Source organism: Myripristis murdjan, chromosome 15 (genome assembly GCF_902150065.1).
Source record: "Myripristis murdjan chromosome 15, fMyrMur1.1, whole genome shotgun sequence".
Taxonomy (NCBI): domain Eukaryota; kingdom Metazoa; phylum Chordata; class Actinopteri; order Holocentriformes; family Holocentridae; genus Myripristis; species Myripristis murdjan.
This window is the reverse complement of record NC_043994.1, coordinates 26,800,632-26,823,945: the sequence shown is the minus strand read 5'-3', so window position 1 is coordinate 26,823,945 and position 23,314 is coordinate 26,800,632. Positions and strand designations below refer to the sequence as shown.

Genomic DNA, 23,314 nt, shown 5'->3' with positions numbered 1-23,314 from the left:
ACATGATGATGAGGTGTAAACAAGGAAAGAGAGAGAGCGGCAGGAATGTAGACCCACGTTCGTGAATCCCCCCCCCCCCCCCCCCCCCCCCCCCCCCCCCCCCCCCCCTCCCCGCCTCCCTCCTCTGTCTCTGTCCTCCTTTGATATACAATCACAAGGGAAAGATCGCAGGAGATTCCCACCCCTTTCCAGTGATGTCCGGCCAGGCCAGGATGACTGTTTCACTGAAACAATGCTCTCTCGAGTCGAGATTGGAAAAACAGACTCCGCGCATGAGAAGTCAACAGGCTCTGTTCATGATACTCCCCCTCCACCTATCTTTTCCATTGTTAAGATGGTGGGGAAGGCTTAAAAAAAAAAAAAAAAAAAAAAAAAAAAAAAACACCTAACCTGACAAGGCCCACACTGCAAAAACGCAAAATCTTACCAAGACTATTTGTCTTATTTCAAGTCAAAAATGTCTTATTTCCAGTCAAAATATCTCATTACACTTAAAATAAGACATGATCACCTCAGAAGTAAATTGTTTTTAGACAATTTTCACTTGTTTCAAGTTGAAACAAGTGAAAATTTGCTTGTTTCATTGGCAAAATTTGCCAGTGGAAAAAGTAAAAATTCACTTGAAATAAGTGAAAATTAGCTAGAAACAAGAAACAAATTTTGCCAATGAAACAAGCAAATTTTCACTTGTTTCAAGCAAATTTTCACTTGAAACAAGAGACAATTGTCTAAAAACAAGTTACTTCTGAGGTGATCATGTCTTATTTTAAGTGTAATGAGATATTTTGACTAGTAATAAGACATTTTTGACTTGAAATAAGACAAATATTCTTGGTAAGATTTTGAGTTTTTGCAGTGCATGTGGCCGATGGATCCAAAGTTTTTATAATAGCTATGTGACCTGTGCCAGCAAAATGCTAGCCTAAGAAGTATGACATGCTGCGGTTGCTCTTAAAATGGTGTGAAGATGGATTCCATAACATTATAACAACGGCGCTTTTATCGGCGCTCCTCTGGGGATAAATCAAAGTGAGATGTTACATTTGTATTTGTCTGCGTCCGCTCCTCATTGCTTTGATAAGCTATTTCTGTGGATCAAAACGCCTTGGAGATATTGGTTTGATCTTCTGGGTTTGAGTCAGTCTTGGCAAGTGCGATCCCTCACACACACACACACACACGCCCAGACGCACATGCACACGGTAATCAGGCGCAAAGTGTGATGCCATTTCCAATTTTAATCTGTGACGATCAGAGGCTCGATCGCCAGTCATGACATCAGGATAATAACAGCATGTTGTCACTCCAACCAAACGTCAAAATGCAAACCACAAATGCACTGCTACAAGCAATCATTCAACATTTGTGTCCAAAACAATAACACTCATCCAGGAAAGAGTCACAGTTCACGAGTCATTAACACTTGGTTCAGCGATTGAATTCAGCAGAAATGGCAGAGTAGAAAAGTGAAGTTTGCAAGGAAGAACACAGCAGTGCAAATTGTTGCACATAGGATCAAACACACACACTCACACACACACACAAACACACACACAAATTAAAATTTTGCAGGTAAGGGCAAGTGTTAATTGATCTTAATTTAAAACTGTGAAAATGATCATCCATACTGGATTGGTAAAAAGGGGCAAATAGAGCAAAAGAAAAAAATAAATAAATAAAATGTACCAAGAGATGATGTGCCCATGAAGCCAAAACAACCCAAATAAGCATGGACGTATGAATATTCCTAACCTGCAAAATGATTCCTCCATATAATATCAGCGATAGTCATTGGTGGGCCACCGGCAGGGTGTGGTTTACCTTTGTCATGGTCAGTCCTTATCATATCCATTAAGGAATTCTCCAAAGAGTGCAAGCTAAATGCATCAAAGGGCCGATTCCGGTCCTGCAACACAGACAGAAACAGAGGGAAGCTGACGGTTAGAGCATGACTTTGATAATGTGCAAAACAAATACCAGTAAGAGCATATTTGTCTACAATTATGGGTGCGACAGTTTTGCTGCTAGGTATGACACAAGGCCAAGTTGATCTACCTCACAAAAGTGCTTTTAGCTTCAATACAGTGTTTTTTAGACATATTTAGAAAAGTTTTCATTTAACTTTGCCCCTGAATGAGCAATGACTACGGAGCGGACGAGGAGCACCGACACTCACATTTGAGCAAACTGGTGAGCATGACACACAAAAGTATGCGCCACACAATGACACACACACACACACACACAATAAGGCCGGGGTTTTCACAATGTCATTCAAAAGAGTGGGCACCAATTCACAAACCCCTCAGGTCTACCGAGACTGTCTCCATTACGGTCTTCATCCATGGGAAACTGGGAAACTGGCATGAGTTTGCACGCTCAGCCTTGAAATTCTGGTTGGTTACCTTTGCTCAAGGGCTGATCGGCGAGGGGACACGTCCAACAACCTGCGTGTACCAGCAGCACCCAGCTTTTGTTAAAGGAGCAGGACAGGCTGAGACACATTCTACGCCGATGTAGGCTAATATAAATTAATGAAATGAGGCTAAAATAGACAGGAGGTGTCAGCCCCCGGGGACTCCAGTCGGTATTCAGTTGGTATTAAAAAGCAGATATGCATCTAGGCCAAAGGTTGTTAAAGCCTTTCTTGCCAAACAGAAACACGGGATCCAGAGACAAGATTCTGCCCCGAGGAGCCCCATCTGTCAAGGTTTATGCTGTTAGACACGATTTAGTATAGAATTACATAACCGTCGGTACTGTAGGTGGAGAGATAACAGTGCGGTTAATGAAATCTAAATCAAAACAGTCATCAGTATTCCTTCATTACTTGAACTTGCTCAACAAGTAGCAAGTGAAATTCAGCGAATCCCAGCTAATTTTGCCAGGAACCCTCTGGAGTCTCCTGGGCTGTCTCTCACTTTGACAAATGTCACTTTCATACATCATACCAGACGCGGTGCCTGTCCAGAAAAGGTCTTTCAAATCGGCCGTGCATGACACAAGTTCAGCATCCAGGGATCCGTGGTGTTTCGTTTAAAGATTATAACACAAGCTCTTTAATGCGATGGAGGCTTTGGTTTGTCAATGCACTGTGGCTGACAATCTGCTGCCCGACACAAACTCAGTGCTACCTGAGAAAGCCGGCTGTGGAGTCGCCCTCAGAGATAAAGCCTGGTGCCGAGGCTGTGATGTGACGGGGCACTTAAGGGGTTCCATATGGACTGCCGCAGGTAACGCCGGCTGTCATTTGGTATGCATTTGGACCTGCTGATTTACAGAACCCCTCCAAACCAATTTCCTGGTTCTGTGAGGCAGGCTGCTCCGTTCGGGTCCGGGGATGGATAGGTAACACCACATCAAACGCTTTGAGGGCTACACAGGTTGGCTGTTGATGAAATGTTTAGAAGCCCCACTGTGGGGGAACGGATTTATGAGAATGACATGTGTGCCAAAGGTAAAGACTGAGAGCGAGTCCGGCCGGAGAGCCGGAGCTTGGGGGGGCTAGAGCCTTGGCAGCTGTGTCCTGTGTCCGCCGCCCGAGCCGGGGCCACATTGTTTGCACACCAGGGCTATTGTTGCCCATTCGGCTGAGCATTCAAAAGTGTTATTCCCCCCACTCTGGACCCGGCAGCGCCGCGTAGATAAAAATCTGCCCACTTGGTACAAACGGTAAACACTTAAAACGCTGAGCTTTTCGTTTCCTCCCCCTACCCTCGACCCCCCCTCGACACATGCAATGAACGCAGCAGGGGGCAAGGGGTGTGTGTGTGTGTGTGTGTGTGTGTGTGTGTGTTGGGGGGGTGGGATAGCTCATCATAGTGACATGACCTGAGGAGGGCCACATCATATACACTGCTTGTCAAATTGCTCCCCCCCTTGCACATGCACATGCACGCACACACACGCACACACACGCGCACACACGCACAACCCCCCATGTTTTACTGCTGCACTAATAGACCGCACATGTAAGAGACACAGAGTGGAATGCAGCCTAAGACTGGCTGCTATCTTGACTGCTGCCTGCTTTTCTGTCCTTGTGAACCATAAACAAGATATGAGAGTCCATTTATGAGTGAGATCGTGACTGGGAACAGACCAAACATTTAAGATATGGCTGTATACCTCTGTTTATTGAATGTATAAAGTGTCTAAATGTCTCCTCAATAGGGTTAAGTGCTACTTCTAATCTCTTCTAATTTGTCTTTTTGTATCAAAGTCAAAATAGGGAACTGGGAGTCTAGGCTGCGGTGAATTCTAAAAAAGCACACAGGCCCTTTGATTTCAATTTCTATTGTCTGAAAACTGTGATAGCCCAACTGCACCAACTTCAAAGGTGGTGAGAAAGGAAGCAAAAAAAGATAATGGAGTGCAAGCTGAAGCTACTAAGGAAAGAGGCCCAGTCAGTCCGCTGGCTGCGTCTTCAAACGTGACACGTCGCTGCCATTTTGCATGACCATCGGATGACATTTGACTGCAGGACTCGCCTTGACGAGTCTGGCAACCCCGTGATCTGATATGAAGCGATAAGGATCGCAGAGGAGCACACAATAATTGCCATCATTTCAAATGGGGGTGTCTCCTGAGACCCTCATGTGACTTTGTTTTTTAAGCCTCACACTGACATGCTAAGTTGAATTCCACACATTCCTTGACCTTTAAGCAGCAGCCGACAGCAGGCGAGTACGAGCACATGTCAGAACACATGGGACTCAAAACCTCCCCTGACATTCTTCTTGAATCTTGGGTGAGATCTGCAGAATGACAACAGGTACACCTGGCACCAGCTGTCCACATGACAGTACATGACTGGTGTGCTGCACTTGCTGCTTAACTCAGCTGTTTGCCCGGGTTTCACTTTGGTAAACAGGACATTTTAGACAGCGTGACACACACCCCTCTGACCTTGTGTCCTGGTGATAACTCTACAATTATGGGTGTGATTGTTAGGCAGCTAGGTGCGAGCTGGAGCCGATTACCATTGGCATCGCCGAGGTACCCATAAAACCTTCACAGAATTTTATAGTTTACAGTTTTTCATGTAGTGGCCAAGAAAAGCAGGTGTACTGACTGAATCTTGGATTTGATCTACACAAGTAGTACCACAAGTATTAATGAAGGTCAGGACTAATTCCATTTTTTTCTTGAAGCTGTCAATAGATGATATTTTGGGGCAATATTCTCTTTAAATGTGACCCGTTTTTGCTCTGAAAAAGTACAAAACTTCCGTGTTTTCCTGAGAATTACATTTTGTCAAGGTGGAAAAGCCCCTGACCCAGCATTTAGACCATTGTGGGACACTAAAATAAATGATATCATGTTGGGATCAGGTTATATGATATTTCTGTCTGCAGTGATGGTCACAAAGTCAGATCAGGTGTCCATAGTGACATAAATTCTTGCCACGTCTCGGCCAAGAGAGAGGCCATGTGACACAAATTTGACTCTGACCAAGCCTCACACACCAGTCCTTTCTTTGCCTTCAAGATATCCGCAGGTGATCACGGAGGCGGTGTCAAGAAATTAGCACCATGGCAGCCAAGTAAGACTACCTCGAAGGAGCTGTCACAGTGATCAACAAAAGCCCAAAATATTCTGACCGGCTGGTCTTCATATCAGGTCCTCGTGGGCTGTCCTGGATGACAAAAGTCAGTTCTTGGAAGACGTCATATCACGAGGTTTCAAGGAGCCCGATGACCCTTCCAGAGATTCATATTCAAGCACAACGCTGGGAATTTGTCGGCCATAAAATTCTGTCAGAATCAGGCAGAATTTGTGCAATCTGAGCCTGGCATTAGTGGCAGAGAAACCCACCACACTGACCCAATGGTAGGGAAGCTCTGGGATGCATAGATGCCTTATAAATAATTCATTTATAGAGAGAAAAAAAATCATTTCACAGACTGTTATTATGTAGCTGTGGTCAAGGAAGAGCCTCCATCATATAGGGGCTGATGTTGGATGATATGACCGATATCCAGTATTAAATAAAAGCCAGACACTGGACCAATAGAGCACAAGTATCACGTGGTAGGCTACAGCTAAGTCCTCCCATAAATTTCTCCCATAGAAATTCATGATCATCAGAGCAGTTTGCAGCTTGAGCCGCAGGATGAATCACATCTTCTACAGTGAATGAACTACTCTTCCCATAAAGCACTGTTTTTTGGGGGTTTTTTTGCACCCCATGTCTGAGGTTACATTTTATTTTAAGTGATTACAGTGATTTCTGTGTGTTTTATATCGTTCTAGTTCGACTTTTTCATAGTTTGCTAGTGGCCAGTCAAGCCGGCGGCACTTGCCCAGGGACAAACAACGTCTCTCAAGCGACGTCTCTGATTGGTGGAAGTCATTTTCGGATTATGGGTAGTGTAGTTTTAAACAGGAATTCACAAATAACAGGCAATTTCTTAAAACTTAAGCTGAGATCATATGGACTTGTGGCGTCTGCAGAAGCATACGTCATGGTTTCACATTTTCATAGCTAATGCTTAAGCCATCCACGTATGGTTAACGCATAATGGTTCAAAATGAACTCCCAACGTTGAGTAGTGCATTGGATTTTTGATTTATATCAGGAGAAATATCAGTCTGACCCCAGCAGGTACACTTGGGAGCAGCTGTCCACATTAGGTTACAGGCCTGCTGTAATCCACTCATGCTCCGGCCTGCTCAGCGCAGCCATTTGCCTGGGTTTCACTTCAGTAAACAGGCCACTCCATACTGCGTGACATGTGGCCCCCTGACCTTGTCTCCTGGTGATAACTCTCTCTGTAGGCCGGCCAAGTAAGAGAAAAGTGATAGAAGCTCCGCAGAAAGATCTGAATAGCGAAGCCGAGGAAAGACAGGCCGACGCTCACAATCATTATCTCCTCAAAAGGCTATATACGTTTCAAGCTGGCTGGAATTTCACCCTGCGCTTCGTCGGCACATGCTGTTCCCTCTGCAACAACAGGTTAACATTTTGGCTCCTGCTCCGTTCTCCCGGGCCCTCCTTTTTGAACGGGTGAACAAATACTCCTTTTTAAGTAAGCCACTCACTTAAGAGAGTGCATTCAGCTTGCTTATTTTTTGATGTTGGCTTGTTTTTTAGGCACGCAGTCCATGACTAAACATAGGCAAAACACATGACTGGCCATGTGAGAACGCCACCCCCCACCCCCCTCGACAAACACACACACACACACACACACACACACACACTGTACTGGGAGTGTACTGGGACTGCCCATGTTAACCTACTCAGGAACCATAAGTCATAATTACAGCAAGGTGGCCCAATCAAATGCATTTTAACCAATATGACTCCATACACTCCTACCACTACAGTGCTGATTAGGGCTGGGCAATATGGCCAAAAATGCATTATTTCAGTCGATATCAATAATTTCGATATATATCAAATAATCATTATGCCATAATTAAAGCCTACCTCGTGCTTCTCTGTGAAATCTCAACAATCCAGAATGATAACAACCAGGCCTTTCTCTCTCCTCGCCACATGACCTGTTTGAACTTGATCGATATTTTATTGTGCATTTTTTAAATATATGTATATTAAGGGCAAAATATATGGAGATAATTATTGTTAGTGTATTATTTCCTTTTGCCCTGGTGCTGATGAATACTGATGAGTCTTGTGGAATCTGAGTTGCGGACCCCCAGGGAGGCTGAGATGTACAGTGTGGTGTTGAAATGTGATCATGAAACTGCCTCACCTCTCACCCGTCAGCGTGGGGTGCACGGCCATGCGACAGGGCTCGATGAAGCTGAGATAATATGGAGTCAGGCACAGGCAGGAGAGACACTAAATAAAGAGACTCCGCATGAGCACCGATGTCTGAACTCACAATTTTCTCTGCGTTCCCGCTGAGGCAGTCAGAACTCACCTTGTATTCCAATTATAAACAGGACATGTTTGCCCCCGTCCTCTGTCACAGGACAATGGACAACGGCACATTTGTGTCCTGTTTGACCATTAAACGCCTAACAACGAGAGCCGGTCACATGTTGTGATGTGATCATACGTGCTGTTTACTCCAGGCTGCTTTATACCGTCACTTGGGTGAACACAATGTTACCAAGTACTGACTTTGCCTTATTCGATATCATTTTGATCTCTTCAACATTACAACAATGAAACATAATTCCTTGTCTATTAGTACGTTATGAGGCCATTTCTGTGGTCACACAGCAGTAAAAGAAATATATGCCAATGAGAACACTTGGCTTATGTTAAATATTTAATTGCAATGTAAAATAAGTGATAAACTGAGATGTATGTGATGAATTGTATTATATTATATTATATTATATTATAGTTCTGGGGTTGCTAGTGATGATCAGTGCATGCAGTACTTTACTATAATAATATAATACATTTATTCTTATTACATTATGATACTTCCATTCCCCCCATTTCCGGGTTTGACTTGACTCTTATCTGTCACTCTGCCCGTGCAGATCAGGTTTACGCCCCGCCCACTTTTCCACCACAAGCCAACCAAATGACAGTTCTGATGTTACCTTCATGACCTATCGGAAAATGTTAATTACCAGGTGATAGCACAAGAAGAGCAAACAAAAAAGGTAAATAAGTGATGGGAAAGTTTGGATTTTGTACTTATGCGGCGCTCACAGGGCGGAGAGAAGGAAGCCCCGTCAACACCTGATGGTTAAGTGACATATGATACCATTCTGGGTAAATAATTGGTTTAAGTGTATCATTTTAACTCTTTAATTTTAAACTGTATGCACCAGGCTATATGCATGCCTCTTTTCCATAGCGTGTTCCGTTTAATTGCTACAACAAAAAATCCGTCAAAATAAATAAACAGTTCAAATGATCTATTTCGCTATTATTTCTGTTTACAGTCACTGTCTTTGTATCTTCACCAATGCTCACGATGGATTTTGGCCCGAGAATCAAATCCTGTGCACTGGAAAATCCCAATACACTTGAATGTTGAGATGCGGACGTTTTCACGACTCCTCGCCAGTGGGAGCTTGTACGAGGCGCACCTGAAAGCAGCACGTGTCCTTTAAAACCCCACAGAGCGTGAGCTGGCAGCACGAGAAGGAAATTTAACCATTTAGTGGAATAAGCCGTGCAAAGCGGCTGCCTGTTTCCAATGAGGTCTATTTTATTTATAACACCTTTAAAATAGCAAGCATCCATACAAATTAACTTTACTGATTACTGTCTCAATGACCCCCTCCCCTTGTACATTAAATAAAACCGAGTGGGCTACAGTTTACAGCAAAATGTTGACATCTGTCGGGATAACCAGATCACCATGGTTATTTTGTCTAGTCCACTGAAGCTACATAATTTACTGCCGGGGTGTATAATAACATCTAACTACAGGCCCGTTATGCTGCAGGGCACATCCAGACCCAAGTGAAAATGACTATGAAGGTCGTGTCCCGTTCTATAATAAAATCATAAAGTAAAGGAAATAAAGTGGTGGTATGTTTGATTATGAACACCTTCTCAATTCCACGTTTATCCATTATCCGATTCACTCTGACATTATGATTGTAGCTTTTTACCCTAATAAATAAAAAAAAACACATTATATACATATAACATGTAACAGCCTGCTAAATAGTGACTTTATGGTGACCTTAATTTTTATTTATAAGGCTTTCACTATAATTGCGTCTTCCTTTGGGGACTCGGGAGTTTTCCTGGGATGATTATCTGTCTAAAATGGCTTTTATAGGATTGTTATCATCATTTTTCGAGAAGCCACACACGCCTATATCGACATTCTTGTCAAAATGGATAGCATTTTATAAGCACAAGCTGTATCATAAGGTAGGCCCAGGCCTGTCCAGGCTGTGTGCGGTTTCTACTGAGAATGCAGACTATTCAGGTTTACCTGGAAAGGCAGTATGTTGTTGCTGTTGTCCGTCCTGAAGGGGCTATCCTCCATCCACGGCTTGGGGGTGAGAGGACCAGCTCTTGGGAATTTGGGGGGTGCTATAACGTTGCTGGTATAGGGCTTTTTCATGGGGGAGATGGGGTTCAGAGGAGACGGCACCCCGACACCGACCCCAACGCCGACCCCTACCCCGACGCCCACAGCTCTCCGCGGGTCCCTGCCTGCTTGCAGCCCGCTCCAGGGATTGGAGGCTGTGCTCCAGGCGGCGTTTTGGTGGTTATTCCAAGCGGACGACGAGGCAGAAGAAGTGGACGACGACCCTTTGCTGTTATTCATGATGGTCTGATAAGCGTTTCTCTGGGGGAAGGGGCCTTGGCTGGGGCTGACGGGGGATCTCCTCTGCTGGGGCTGCTGCGGCTGCGGCTGCTGCGCCTGCTGCGCCTGCTGGGCTTGCTGCTGGGACTGGGGAGCCAGGCCGATCTGCGGCGAAAAATTGCCCCCAAACACGGGGTTGACGTGGTGGGGGAAGTTCTGGAAAAGCATCGTCCCGTTCACCGAAGGTATTCCCTGGAAAAAGCTATCGTCCACGGCGTTCGTGGTTCCAGTGGACCAAGTGCTCCCAAACGATGAGGAAGGGGAGGAAAGGGGGCCGCCGGTCTCCTGCGGCTGGTGGTGGAAGCTCAACCCGGGCAGGATCGGCGACTCCATCGGCACTTTGTCTTTGCTGCTGCTGCTGCTCAGCGCTGAAGCCGCTTGGTTGGTCCCGGTCGACGGACTCTCCGACTCCGATGAAGAAGAAGGGGGTTCCGATGACGGGGTCGGGGTGGAGGGAGGAGGGTCTACTTGCGTCGGATCTTGCTGATGGTGAGGCTGGGCTTTGTTTTTGTCCATCAGTAAATCATCCTGCATGGTTTGCTGAGCTGCAACGGGGGGGAAACAGAGACGTGGAGTTATTATAGGCTAATTATTGTTATTTAGGATATCAGACCAAGCTCGCCGGGCTGCTGGGGTAGTTGATGAAAGGGGACAACTTCAACAAGGATGTTGGAGGCACCAGGCAACTGCAAGGCGAATTCGTGATCACTCATTTAGCCGAACATAAGAAGAAAAAAAGAGGAAGAAAAACACACAATTCCTAGACTACCAGAGTGATTCATAAATCCCCCACAAATTATACTCCAAGCGTATGGCTGCAGATATTCACCAGATTTCGCCACGTCTCGTTTTTCCTTCCACGCAGGAACTCCGGAGCTGCAATGTGAAACTGATTCTCAGTCTGTTTTTTCGCCCAAGGACCTCCCCTATATTAATTTACATACGTCAATAAATACAGCTGTCCTTCAACAAGGTTAAAAGACACTTCTACCTTGACCCACGCACCTCGGTAGACACGATCACTGAGCTTTTTACAAAAAAAAGCCAAACCGACTTCAAGCGAAAGGCGCACTTCGCCTGTGTGTGTTTTTACGCAGCAAAATGTGACGCACTTGAGTCACTTTATTAGGCTATAGCGCAGATCTGTGCTTGTGTAGCCAACCGGCTACCCCTATAAAAACAGAACTACAGCAATCATGTGGTCATTTCAGTAGGTAACTATAAACTGGACATGATATCCAATGAGACTATCATGACACCGGCGACAAAAAAATAAAGTGCGGCACGACACGGTCCGTATAAACTCTCTATTGAGTACCACCAACACAATATAGGTCTCCGCAGGAGCGAATAAAGTGTCTTTTTCATTAAGGAGTTTATTATAGCGCAATCATGGTGCCCCTCTAGGTCCGCATACAGTGATATCATAGCCTACAAGCTGTATAACTTCTGAGCAACTGCAAGGCTCCAATACAACGAAAAGCTCCACCCTGTGTGGTCATCTACGTCAAAGACCAGTGCCATTACCTTTCATGCAAAAAAAAAAAAAAAAATCCACCTTTACAGTTTATTTCAAAGACGCAAAACCTCGTGAATGATCAATCAGCAGGGTACCCTCGAATGTAGTTGTATGCATTGACCTGGATGAGAAAACCCTGCAACCGACGCATATTATTTTTTTTCCATTACTTAGGCAACAATCAAATGTGATGTTCAAACATATAAATAGAAAACACTGGGCTTGACTTTTGCAAAGCCACAGTGAGAAAGCGTAATCTGGACAGGTTATGTCGTAGACTGCAGGCACAGTGCTGGTAAACCATTAACTCTTAAAACACGCTTGATTCAAACATAATAACACAGATAAGGCGTTTTTCTCCACCTGATTATTAACCAATTGTTTGCAACCTGGCTGGATCAGAGGTAACATGCAGCCTAGATCGAGGCCTTTAAATACCATGCAATGTAGCCTGCAGACGTTCAAAATAACACTCCCGATGACATGCCAAATGATAGCTGCAACTGTAGCGTGATGGCAATGGCACAAGTTGGACTTCCAAGGCAGTCGCAATAGCCTGCATTGCACACACACCCCACCAGTTAATCCTTGTTTTCTCCTCCAAGCGCTGCGCTTCCAAGGTCATCAAAGCAGCCAAATAAATGCAGAGGGCACATAATCGCCCCTTTACCAAACGCACTGCCAAAAGCCGATCACTCAATAGGTTGTTATTCGCGCTGATCGAGACACCCGATACATTTCATAAAGCTGTCTTGGCTTGAAATCCCCCCCTTTAATCCATATGTGCCCCCCTCCACACAAACGAGAAAACAGCATGCACACACACACTCAGACACACACACGCCGTGGTCGCTTCTCTGCCTGACGTGAAAGTCTGAATTACCTTTATCGTTCACCTTTTTGGGATTCTGTAAATAAAGCTATTTCTGTTTGCTTCGTCTGGGTTTAGATATGACAAACGAGCTACCCTTGTGCCGAGATAGTCAGCAGTTGCCTCAACAGCTGATTGACTGCGGCGCATGGATGATGCCGAAGAGGCTATAGGGAGTTGTAGTTTCTTAAACGAGCCCTATAGTGCACTTACTAACTATATTCTGTGACCACAATGCAGTAAAGTGAGCCATCAGTGTGGAAGTCGGCTGTATTGTGGCTATGCACGGCTAGGCAAATCCTCCAAACACACAAAACACAAGCATTCATGACTGACAGACATGACCCCCCCCCCCCCCCCCCCCCCCCCCCCCCCCCCCACACACACACACACACACACACACACACATACACACATACACATACACACTCACAAACCCACCCTGACTTATCCAAAGATAGTCTACAGAGCAAGAGAAAGAGGAAGTCTCAGCAAACAAGCTATTAAATTATTTTAATAGGAATTGCGCCACTGCTCAACACTGACCTGGATATGAGGTGCTTATTTATGGCAGGAAAAAAAAAAAAAAAAAAAAAAAGAGAGAGAGAGAGAGAGAGAGAGAGAGAGAGAGAGAGAGAGAGAGAGAGAGAGAGAGAGAGAGAGATTAAGTCTCGTCAGTCATTCATTTAGTAGTAATTGCCCGATTTGCAGCACTTCCGCAGGAAATCCAGGTAGTATGGTGCATCATAATAAATGATAATGAATTAAATTTGTATTGTATTTTAAGAAGAGGCATGGAGAGCAGCTGGAATGATCCACAGGACAGTATGATGAGCACATCTTACCGCAGTGTGAGGTGTTCTGCAGCCATATGTGCATCTTCATGATGGCTGTCCTCCCAGAAAGCCTCAGTTCCCCTCAGGTAGATCTGTCGGGAGTGGGTTCACAACATTAATTTGATATTCTTAGCCACATGAGGGAGAGAAAAGCGTTGTCAAACTACATCTCCCATGATTCACGGGCGCATGCGACCCTTCCACCTGAGCCACCGTCCTTGTTTTGATGACGCAGTTACGCACGGCCATGCTATTTTTGCGTTACCTCAGAGACAGTCCGTCAATGGAGTCAAGCGGTCACGCCGATACGATAATATTCGTGACAAATACAGTATTAACCGATGTAAACGAGATTCTGACTTGAAATTGTGTATCGGATATCGATTAATGACATTTTAGCTGACCATGACCGCGTAGAGATAGTTTTATAGATGTAAAACAATTGGCTAGGTTGCAGCTGACGCTCCGTGTCAACACAAAGGCCTCTCTAGCCAGCTAGGGATTCAAGGCCAACCTCAGCTGCAGCAAATTAGCAGGCGTGCCATATTTTCTCTCTTTTTTTTACGTTTTATGTGTAACGCACTTAATCTGGTCGACTAACAAAATAGCTTTCGAGTGTTTTTCGCTTCTCCACGATCATGGCGGAACAGGGTGCAGTGGTAATGCAGCAGAATTTGGACAGGTGAGTTGAAGTTGAAGGCCAACTAGCTACGGTAGTTAGCCACGGTAGCCTAGCATAATGTGGCAGTGAGGGGAAAGATAGATAGATAGATAGATAGATAGATAGATACTTTATTCATCCCACAGGAAATTCACATTTTTTTCAGCAGTATCCACAGATTACAGATTAAGTAAATAAAAAATTAGAAATAAAGAATAAGATCTAAGTACAACAGAATAAGATCTGAGTACAACAGAATAACCTAAGTACAACCCAGTGTGCAAAAAGCAATGTGCAAAAAAAAAAAAAAGAAAAAAAAACAGAAAAAAACGTGTGCATGGGTGTATAAAATGTGCATAGAGGTAGAAATCACTGCGGCTGACAAAAATTGAAAAAAGAAAACAAAACCTCAGCTGAATTTTTTTAAAGAGGAACCAGACAATAAGTTAATTTAGCTTTTAACTACATTATTACCTCAAACGAGCCACTGTTTTCTTAGTGTTAACTCCGCTTGAGGTAAACTTAAGCTATCATTAACAGTACTGTAAACAAATGGTACCTGTGTTATTACTTTTGTAAATTTGCTCTCATTATTACTTTCCCATTAACTTATTTTCCCACATACAATGTGCATAGTAGCAACCCATGTATATTTATATTAAACAAATTAACGAAGGGTCTTGGTGGTCCCTGCTTGTTCCATAAATGTCCCAGTGTTAACCCTAATAGATTGACTTGACATCTGTTCAGCAAGAAACCAATTCTTAACTCGTCACGGTTATTGTTTGCAGTAATTGTGGTACAGAAAGACTAGACTGTGAATATAATCGTGTTACATAATCCACTGAGTGCTATTTCCTTAGCTTACGTTTGCTCACCTTAAAGATAACCAATGGACAATAGGCTCCCCCCCCCCCCCCCCCCCCCCCCCCCAAATATGTACTCTTTAAACATTTTTTTTTGCACAGTATAACTAAAACTTATGCAAGTTTTTGCAGTTAAATGATAAGATATTTGAGTTGCATGGACAAGCAGAGGTCATGTTGGCATACCAGTTGTGAGAAAGGCAGGAAATCATTTAGAGCATGCAGGCAGAGGCAAGAGAGTGGAGTGGTTAAATTCTTTGGATAGCTTGGATGTCGGATGGTGACCATCAGTGAGCAAGTTATATGAATTTAAACGTGCAAGGCAGGTCTAATACCTGAGTCCAGATTGAATTGAATGTACATGTTTATGATTCTTTGGACACAAGGCAGATTCCAGTCCCTCACATTTTCATTAAGAGTTAACGAGGAAGGTGCATGTGATAATTTCTGTGAACTAATGGCTTTTTACCCACTTTCACTTCTTTCACATTCACCCTCCACTTCTTGTCCTGTGCAGATGGCCTAAACACAAACCTACAGTCAACATATTCATCATAAATGCTTTGGTCATAAGTTCCTCAAGATTATTGCAGGTAATATTTAACACGCTTAGGCCAGTCACTATTATTTTGTTAGTGCCAAATCTCAGTGGCATATTGCATACATCTAAACTTGGCTCAAGTTAGGCCAGTGATTTTCAAAGCTGGCAACACATCCATAACCTGCACAGGTCCACACTCTGCTAGCATAGTGTATTTACACACACAAGTTAGGACTGCTAGAAAAACAACCTTGTCAATTTTAAGAGAAAAATATTGAATGTATCCCTAGCTCAGACTTGACAAGGGGACAATCTTGAGATACATAGACACACACACACACACACACACACACACACACACACATCCCTGCTCTGCACATGTTTCATCAGAGATGTCAGAACACAGTCATCGACTTTGCAGGTCACCTGGAGCAGTCTAAGGTCCTGAACCTTGCTCAAAGCCACCTCCACAGTTTGGCGGGCGCTGTGTGTGTGTAATAGCAGCTGCACTCCTGACAGGCTGCCCCTCTCTGCTCTGTGTGGTAGTCAACAGCTTCCTGTGGACAGCCTCTCTAGGTGACAAGCTGAATTCACATGTATTATTCTGCCTTTGAGTTTGCTGTGCAGGTGTTCCTGCTGTGAACACCTGAGTGTTTCCAGTGTTCTGTTTGGTTTGTGTGCAGGTCTTTGTTACCTCACACAGCCTCACCAAGCGCTGTGGAATTCATTCACAGTGCCAAAGCATCACAGCAGCTACCATTCTGCTGTTTGAGGGCATCATTTGAAAATTTAATCCTCAGAATAGCCGACAATATATAAAACTGAAACTAGCTCTAGCTCTATTTGCAGATGCTCCTAAATTACCGCTAATGTTACAACATATTAAATGAAAGGATTAGCTCATGTATATGGATGGAAACTAACAATGAATATCAACTACAATTCTGAATGTTAATGATGCAGCTGTAAAATGAGTTCAGTGGATTTTCTAATCAAATGCAGCGCTGTAGCTGGAAGGGCAAGTGTAATCATAATGCATTTTATGAGTTAATTTCTGTTATTGGGATATGTATTATTAAGAGGCAATCATGGCTGTCTTTCACTCTACAAAATATTGTGGGAATGAATGATTGCAGTCCTTGCAGTTAATTCAGTATGATTGTATAATCATTTGATTGAAAGGGCAGGTGATGTATTTTAAGTTTACTGCCTTCACATTATGTTCTCAAGTGAGTTAAACATGCCTGGTACAGCAAAGTGGACACACAGCTGAAGTGCAAAAATCAGTTTGTGTGCAAGACCTGGCCACGCAGACAGTGCGGGCTGGGAAAATAAGATTAGATGTGATAACAAGGACTTTATTTAAAATCTAGAATGTAGATATCTCAAACATTTCTTTCACAACGGACCAGTCATGTCCGCCCACTCCTGTCTTACTGTCATTCTCACTATTGTTCTGTATATATTGCAGCAAACTGTTGTAGCCGTCAAGATTCTGATAAGATTTAGAGACTGTTAGCACAAAACGCATGCAGTTGAGACAGGAGTCGGCCTGCGTGCCTGTAGGTGAAGTCAGCATGAATTGGCGAGACTACCTGCCAGGGGAGCAGGGTGCACACCGTATTCCCAAAACAAAGCTTTGCCTCCATCATTTAAGTGTTAGTCCTCTCTCTGACGCAGTCGGCTCTAGCTCTTGTGGTTCCATTAACTTTGCTATTCCTTGCTGATCACTTTTAATGATTTCCCCCTTTGGTGAGTCACACTCAAGCTAGATAAGCCAAGCTGTGAAGGCATCGTCTGGTCTGTAACTTAGGGGTTTGATTTGAAATGTTGCTTGACAGCCTGCTATAACTTTCTCTTCTGTAACTAATTATTGGTCATGTTATCTTGCAAACACGTTATTGATAGCACAAAATTTGGCATAAGTTCAGAGGCTTGAATTATATGTTGATATGAAATGTAATGCTGATAGGTTTTTCGGCAAAATAATGTCATTTGACTGTATTTTGTGTCATGCTGATAATCATTCAGAAGCCCCTAACAAAGACAAGGGTGTTGATAGATGCTTGGGTACAGCATTTCCTTCCCGAGGTCAGAAAAACCCAAAGTGGGTGTGTTTTCTGCATCTCTTGTTTGTGTGATGGTTAACAGGTGCAAGAACAACATGAGGTGCAAGCACAGTAGTGTGCTGTTTGCCCCAAAATACTCGTTGGCATTTGATCGCATGTGCAGTGCATACTGAAATAGGCTCGTGACGCAGTACTTTGTCGATATTGAACTTTGGACGTGGACATTTCTCAACCGCATGGTACAGTAGCAAAAGGAACAGAGGGGTGTGTAATTTTTGTGAAATGTGCTTCAGCTCTGATTGCTGCAGTCGTGTGGCAGGTCTCAGTGCAGAGGCAATAACCCTGACTGTGTTTGAAGAACAGATAGCAGGAAGATGTATGTCATGTCCCCCTGGTTCTAGACAGTTGTGTACCCAGCCCCTATCAGTGACAAACACAAGGCTCCACAGGCTCTTATCTGGGCCTGCCACAAGCAGCCAGCTCCCCCTGCAATGCAGTGTTTCACAAATAGAGGTGGGAGACACATTTCAATCCTGCCTGACCTTTTTATTGGCTCTCGCACAGCCTCCTTGTTTTACTCCCCTCTTGTCTGCTTTTGTTGTTCAGATCTCTGACCCTTTATGCCCGTCTCTATAGAAGGAGTTAAATAAATATGTGGTGTACATGTCTGCGTGTTTGTTTGTGGTGGGAAATGATGTACCGCTGAAATGATTTAGCATTTTGGTCACGATGTGGTGTGTGACGTGGCGGGGGAAGATGATCATCTTCATTCTGGAGGAACTCACCACTTATATTGACAAATATGAAATTTCACACAAGCAATAAGTTGCATAAACCTAACAAGAACATTTATTTTGGACAAGGTTAAATGCAAACATATTGTATGCAGATATCATGATATTCATGCTGACACCACTATCATCACCTCATGCGTTTGTGAGTTGGTCATGGCCCAGCACAGGCATATTCCTATCCAGTTATAGACACAGAAGTTCATAGACTTTCAAGTCAAACGCTAGCACTAAGGTAGCAGCAGCTAATGATTAGCTGCTAGCCTGTCATTGCCAAATAACATAAAGTTTACACAAATATTTTCATCATTGTGTGGCAGTAAGTTCAAACAGTGAAAGCTCACCTTACATATTACATGTATTATTAATAATACCACAATAGCCGGGTGGTTTAGCTAGTAGCCAGGAGTTTTTAACAGGCTATTTCATTCCATTTGTATTAATTCTATGCGTATGTGGAATTGATGTGGTTGGAAAAACATACATTTTAACTCTGTGAACTGTCTACCATTGTTAGTGGATTAAGGCGATCCGACCCACCAAATGCCACAAGATCAAATAGAGTCACAGTCTAGCCAGTAGTGTGGCTGGGCCAATCAAATACCCCTTTTCCACCAGGGCTGGTTCGGAGCCGGTGCCTGACTTAGCACCAGTTTTTTGGCTTTCCACCGCCCGAGCTGGGGCCAAACTGGTGCCAAACTGGTTCCAAACTGGTGCTAGGCAAGCACCGACTCCGAGCAGGGGCTAAACAGGAGCCAGAGAAAGAACCGATGATGCGGCCCACCGCGTCATTGGTGGGCAGGGTTACAAAACAAAACAGGAACTGCGAACGCTATAAACATAAACAATAATCCCCGAGAAGCCGCGGGTTATACTGATTTTACAACAGCATGGAACGCGGCTCAGCAAATTACATTTAAGGATGAGAAGCACCCGTTTTATAACTAAACATAGCGGTCATTCGTTCCGATCACGAATCCGACAGGTAGCCGGCAATAATTGTGTTTTTCGCCTCTGTATTGAAATGTAGGCTTGTAAAGACACAAGCAGTATTTGCATCGCTAATAAATCCAGATCCTGCTCCACCCGGGGCCAGAAACTGTATCGGGAAAGCGGCATTTTATGCTTGACTGAGACGCGGCTCACGAACATCATCCCCGACTCACTGATCAGTTTCACTGGCTTCAGGACAGGACGGGCGGACAGAGACAGAGACGCTGCAGCCACTGTATAGTATGAGTATGCAGTTTGATGTGTGTTGAACTGATGAAGCTGCCGTGACAATGTAATTTCCTGCAAAGGATTAATAAAGTATCATTCATTCATTCATTCATCATGATGGTTATTGTGATTCTGAGCGGGCGTCTCGCGCACCCGTCATCACGTTTTCCGAAGACGTCATGACGTGGCTCTGACTTGGCTCCACTTTGCTCTTGACCGGTGGAAAAACAAACCGGTTCTTCGTTGGCACCAGTTAAGCACCGGCTCTAGCACCAGCTCCGAACTAGCACCAGGTTTTTTCTGGTGGAAAAGGGGCAAAAATGGAATCAAAATGGAAACAAAGACCAAACGGTCAACTCTGCTTGCGTATTCTTGTTTCCCTGTGTAGGTGTGAACACTACACAGGACCACGGAGCCTTGTAGGCCGTGGAGTCACACAAACTCGTTAAGTGTTGCGTAAGAAAGGTTTTGTGCGTACCTCAACCCCTTGTGTTGACCTTTTTTTTTTTTTCTTTTCTCACTGTGCTGATGTACGTGGTGCTCCGTGCTGAAAGTTCAAATTTGCTGAACGTGGAATCTGCTGTGCGCTGACCTTTTTGAGAGCACAGCTTGTGACAGCACTTTAGGTATATATGTGACTGTACGGCTGTAAATCCGTAATCAAGGAAATGTCTGTGTTTCAGATGTTCTCAGGCTCCTTAACAATTTGAGGGGTGCGCCCTAAAAGTTGACAAGTGGAATCATCAGTCAGACCTCTCCAGTCCAGTCAGAAGGTGGAGATTTTTTTTTTTTTTTTTTTTTTAATTGGTACTGGGTATTGTAATGTGACGATAAAAAAAGATATGTTCTCTTGAAAATGTATTGGGAATATATTGCAATAGGGGATGGAAAATTTTTTATATCATTTTGTAACTGGCAAATGTGCCATTACCTGGATGGATTAATTAACTGGAGAATTGGCGAGGACAGTACTGAAGCCACTCATCTTATAATCAACATGAAAACATGTCACATGCCAGTGCATGAAATCAAGACATAACTACAGAACCAAACGAAAGCTGACGCTGCCCGCTGAGCTGGCGGAAGAAAAATGAGGACCGCTATCCAATGCTGGCAAAAGCAGCCAAGCGGATACCGTGCACCCTCCGAGCAGGGAAACAGGGAAGGAGTAGGGATAGATAGTTCGTACTGAAAGACCACCTCTGAGTCGACTCTGGAAATTGAGTCCGGTATGCCCTAAACAACTCTATAAAAGCATTCGGAGACAACACCAAATAATAAATACATGAATAAATAATTGTATGCTGAAATGTCAGCAGTCTGCCATTTTTGTTACAGAGACATTATCTGAGTGTGTGTTGATGGACATCTAGCAACTGTTAACACCAGGCCCCCAAGAAATTCCTTGTTAACAAGCTTGAAATAACACCAGTGAGTGTGCTGTAGTGGTTAATGTGATGTGCAAAGCAGCATCCAAAGTGATAAGTACTTGTTTTAACTCAGCAATGTGAGTGTCCCTAAAGTGCTTTGTTTACTCAGTAGTGACCAGGAAGTAGCAGCTATAGGAGGCTCCTCTGTCAGCTGACTTGGACTCAGCTGCTGTGAGTAACGCCCTCATGTAAACAATAGTTTGTTTGGAGTCTGTAGCATGTTGAATTGAGTCCGACCAGTCCTGTTTGTAATTGAGTCGAGGCATTCGGACATGGAGAAGCCCCCTAGGCCTTAACCTTCCCTTAAGATCTTTGTGGGCCAGGATCCGGTGCTCCTGCGCCTTGCCTTTGTGCCGAAGAACCTCCAGTTTTCCCACAGTCACGTGACCGCAGCTGACTGAAAGGAGCCTTTGTGGAGTAGCTTAGGCCCTTCTTAAAGAATGGGAGCCTGACTTGTGAGACGATGAGAAAGTAGCTACGCTGTCGCACTCATCTTTGTACACAGTGTCAATCACAGACTTCATCCTCTATTTCTTCACAGCCCGGCGCTGCACGGCCCCCACCTGTGTGTGTGACTTTATGATACTTTATGATACTGTGTTCGTTTTTTCCTCTTAATTCGTCAGAATGTATGTCCACAGCTGAACTTGAACACAATATGAGTGTCACCTGATTGGACGGATCTACAGTGCTTTGCCAGTGTGTTGCTGCATATCCTTTTGATCCTGGCAGAGCTTGAATCGCATAAGTTATTACATAAAGAGTATTGCGCATACTGCTGCTGCTCACTTGCCCTTGAAGTTTCAAATGCGGCTGTTTGCATTTTGTGGATTAAAGCTCATTGTGGAAACAACAAAGCCTCACTTGAGTTTGCCTGTTTAACATGTAAATAAGTGGTTGAGACGGCAGGTCACCTTGCTTCTGCAGCGTTCAGGCAAGCAGCCATCATTACACTTCATGTTCTTTTAAGGCATTTCCATGGAAACGCTCTAGTCTTTGTTTAACAGTGAGAAGGAAATGGGGCAGGTGTCGCATCTTTCAGCTTGTTGACCTCTGTAGGTTTAGGCTTCTTTTTTGTCAGCTGTGATTATGCATGAACACACCGGTTCTGATTCATCAGATAAGTGTTGTGTGAACATTGTCGAATCACCTGATAACATATCGAGTTTGTGATTGGTTAAATCTACTGCGATTAAGTCGGCTGTAAACATTAATTGTCCGGGTCAAAAACAGCGACCGCAGTTGTGTGTTTTGAATTCAGAGGTTTAGTTTCATGTGTGAGAGCGCAGGGACACTCCGTGTCCGGGAGATCATTTTGTAACATACAGCTTAGGCTTATCTTTTTGAGTGTTCTGTGTAACAGGGCCGAGGCGATGGCGAGCTGGAGATTAAGGTTTCGTGTGGAGGATAGTGTTTCGGTGCTGTTTTTATTGGGACCTGTCATGTGGCAGGGCTGGGTTACAGGAACAGGAGCCAGTGAATGTACACGAGCGCTGCATTTTATTCTCCACTGCTGCGCTCCTGTGGAGACATCTGTCTGTCCGCTGTCCCAATCAGCATCTCATCCTCCTGTTTCTTTCCTCGGTTTCTGTCTCTGTGCTACCCCTTAGCCCAGATTCACTTACCTATAGACCATTGTTCCCCTCAACCTACACTGCGGTCACTCACAGCACTAGGGTTCATACTGTAACACATGAATTATTGAGCACTGGTGGTTAGTGCTGAACGATATGGTAATTGCAGTTAATTTCACTGAAAAATACTATTAAGATTTTTTTTTGCTGGGTTCTTTGGTAAACATGTTTTCTTGCATCTGGGGTACACAGTATGCAGGCATGGGCATCGAGGTGGTACCACAATACTTCATTTTTAATGAAGTATTGTGATAATATTTTGATTAATTGCTCAGCTCTACTCAGTTACCCTGTTGAACTTACCATATGATTTTGAAGTTACATGTTCTGGTAAATGGCATAGAAGAAATAGTCACAGATGCACCATTGCTATTATTTTTCAGGGTTATTGCGTCAGATATAAAATTCTTATGCCCTGGTAATGGAAGTAGATGTTGTCTGTTTCAAGCAGCCTGATGAAAGGTGCAGGTTCAAGTGGCTGACTGACGCAAAAAGGAGGAGATCAGGGCAAAATGTAGTCCTTAATATTTTAAGTAATATTTCATCAATAAAAATATGTGGGTGGAAGAAAATGAGTGGTGTGAGGGATGGTAGGCAGGAGAGAAAGGAG

General features: G+C 44.0%; 2 protein-coding genes across 6 annotated transcripts in view; one reads left to right on the top strand and one right to left on the bottom strand.

The window, feature by feature from the left end:
* Positions 1-12,789, bottom strand: part of cpeb3 (cytoplasmic polyadenylation element binding protein 3) — a 43,553-nt gene extending 30,764 nt beyond the window's left edge. For 2 of the 5 annotated variants that reach the window (XM_030070409.1, XM_030070411.1), the window contains exons 1-3: positions 12,668-12,789; positions 9,888-10,810; positions 1,753-1,906 (exon numbers count right to left, since the gene is read on the bottom strand). In XM_030070409.1, the coding sequence (XP_029926269.1) occupies positions 1,753-1,906; positions 9,888-10,799 (1,066 nt within the window). In that variant the 5' untranslated portion in view covers positions 10,800-10,810; positions 12,668-12,789. Of the gene's footprint in view, positions 1-1,752; positions 1,907-9,887; positions 10,811-11,094; positions 11,886-12,667 lie in introns of those variants that run through there. The other 3 variants (XM_030070412.1, XM_030070413.1, XM_030070410.1) reach the window with 2 other exon arrangements.
* A 948-nt stretch (positions 12,790-13,737) lies between these two features.
* marchf5 (membrane-associated ring finger (C3HC4) 5) overlaps positions 13,738-23,314 on the top strand; it is a 31,350-nt gene continuing 21,773 nt past the window's right edge. Inside the window, exon 1 of the mRNA XM_030070414.1 lies at positions 13,738-14,173. Within this exon, the coding sequence (XP_029926274.1) occupies positions 14,130-14,173 (44 nt within the window). The 5' untranslated portion in view covers positions 13,738-14,129. The remainder of the gene's footprint in view (positions 14,174-23,314) is intronic.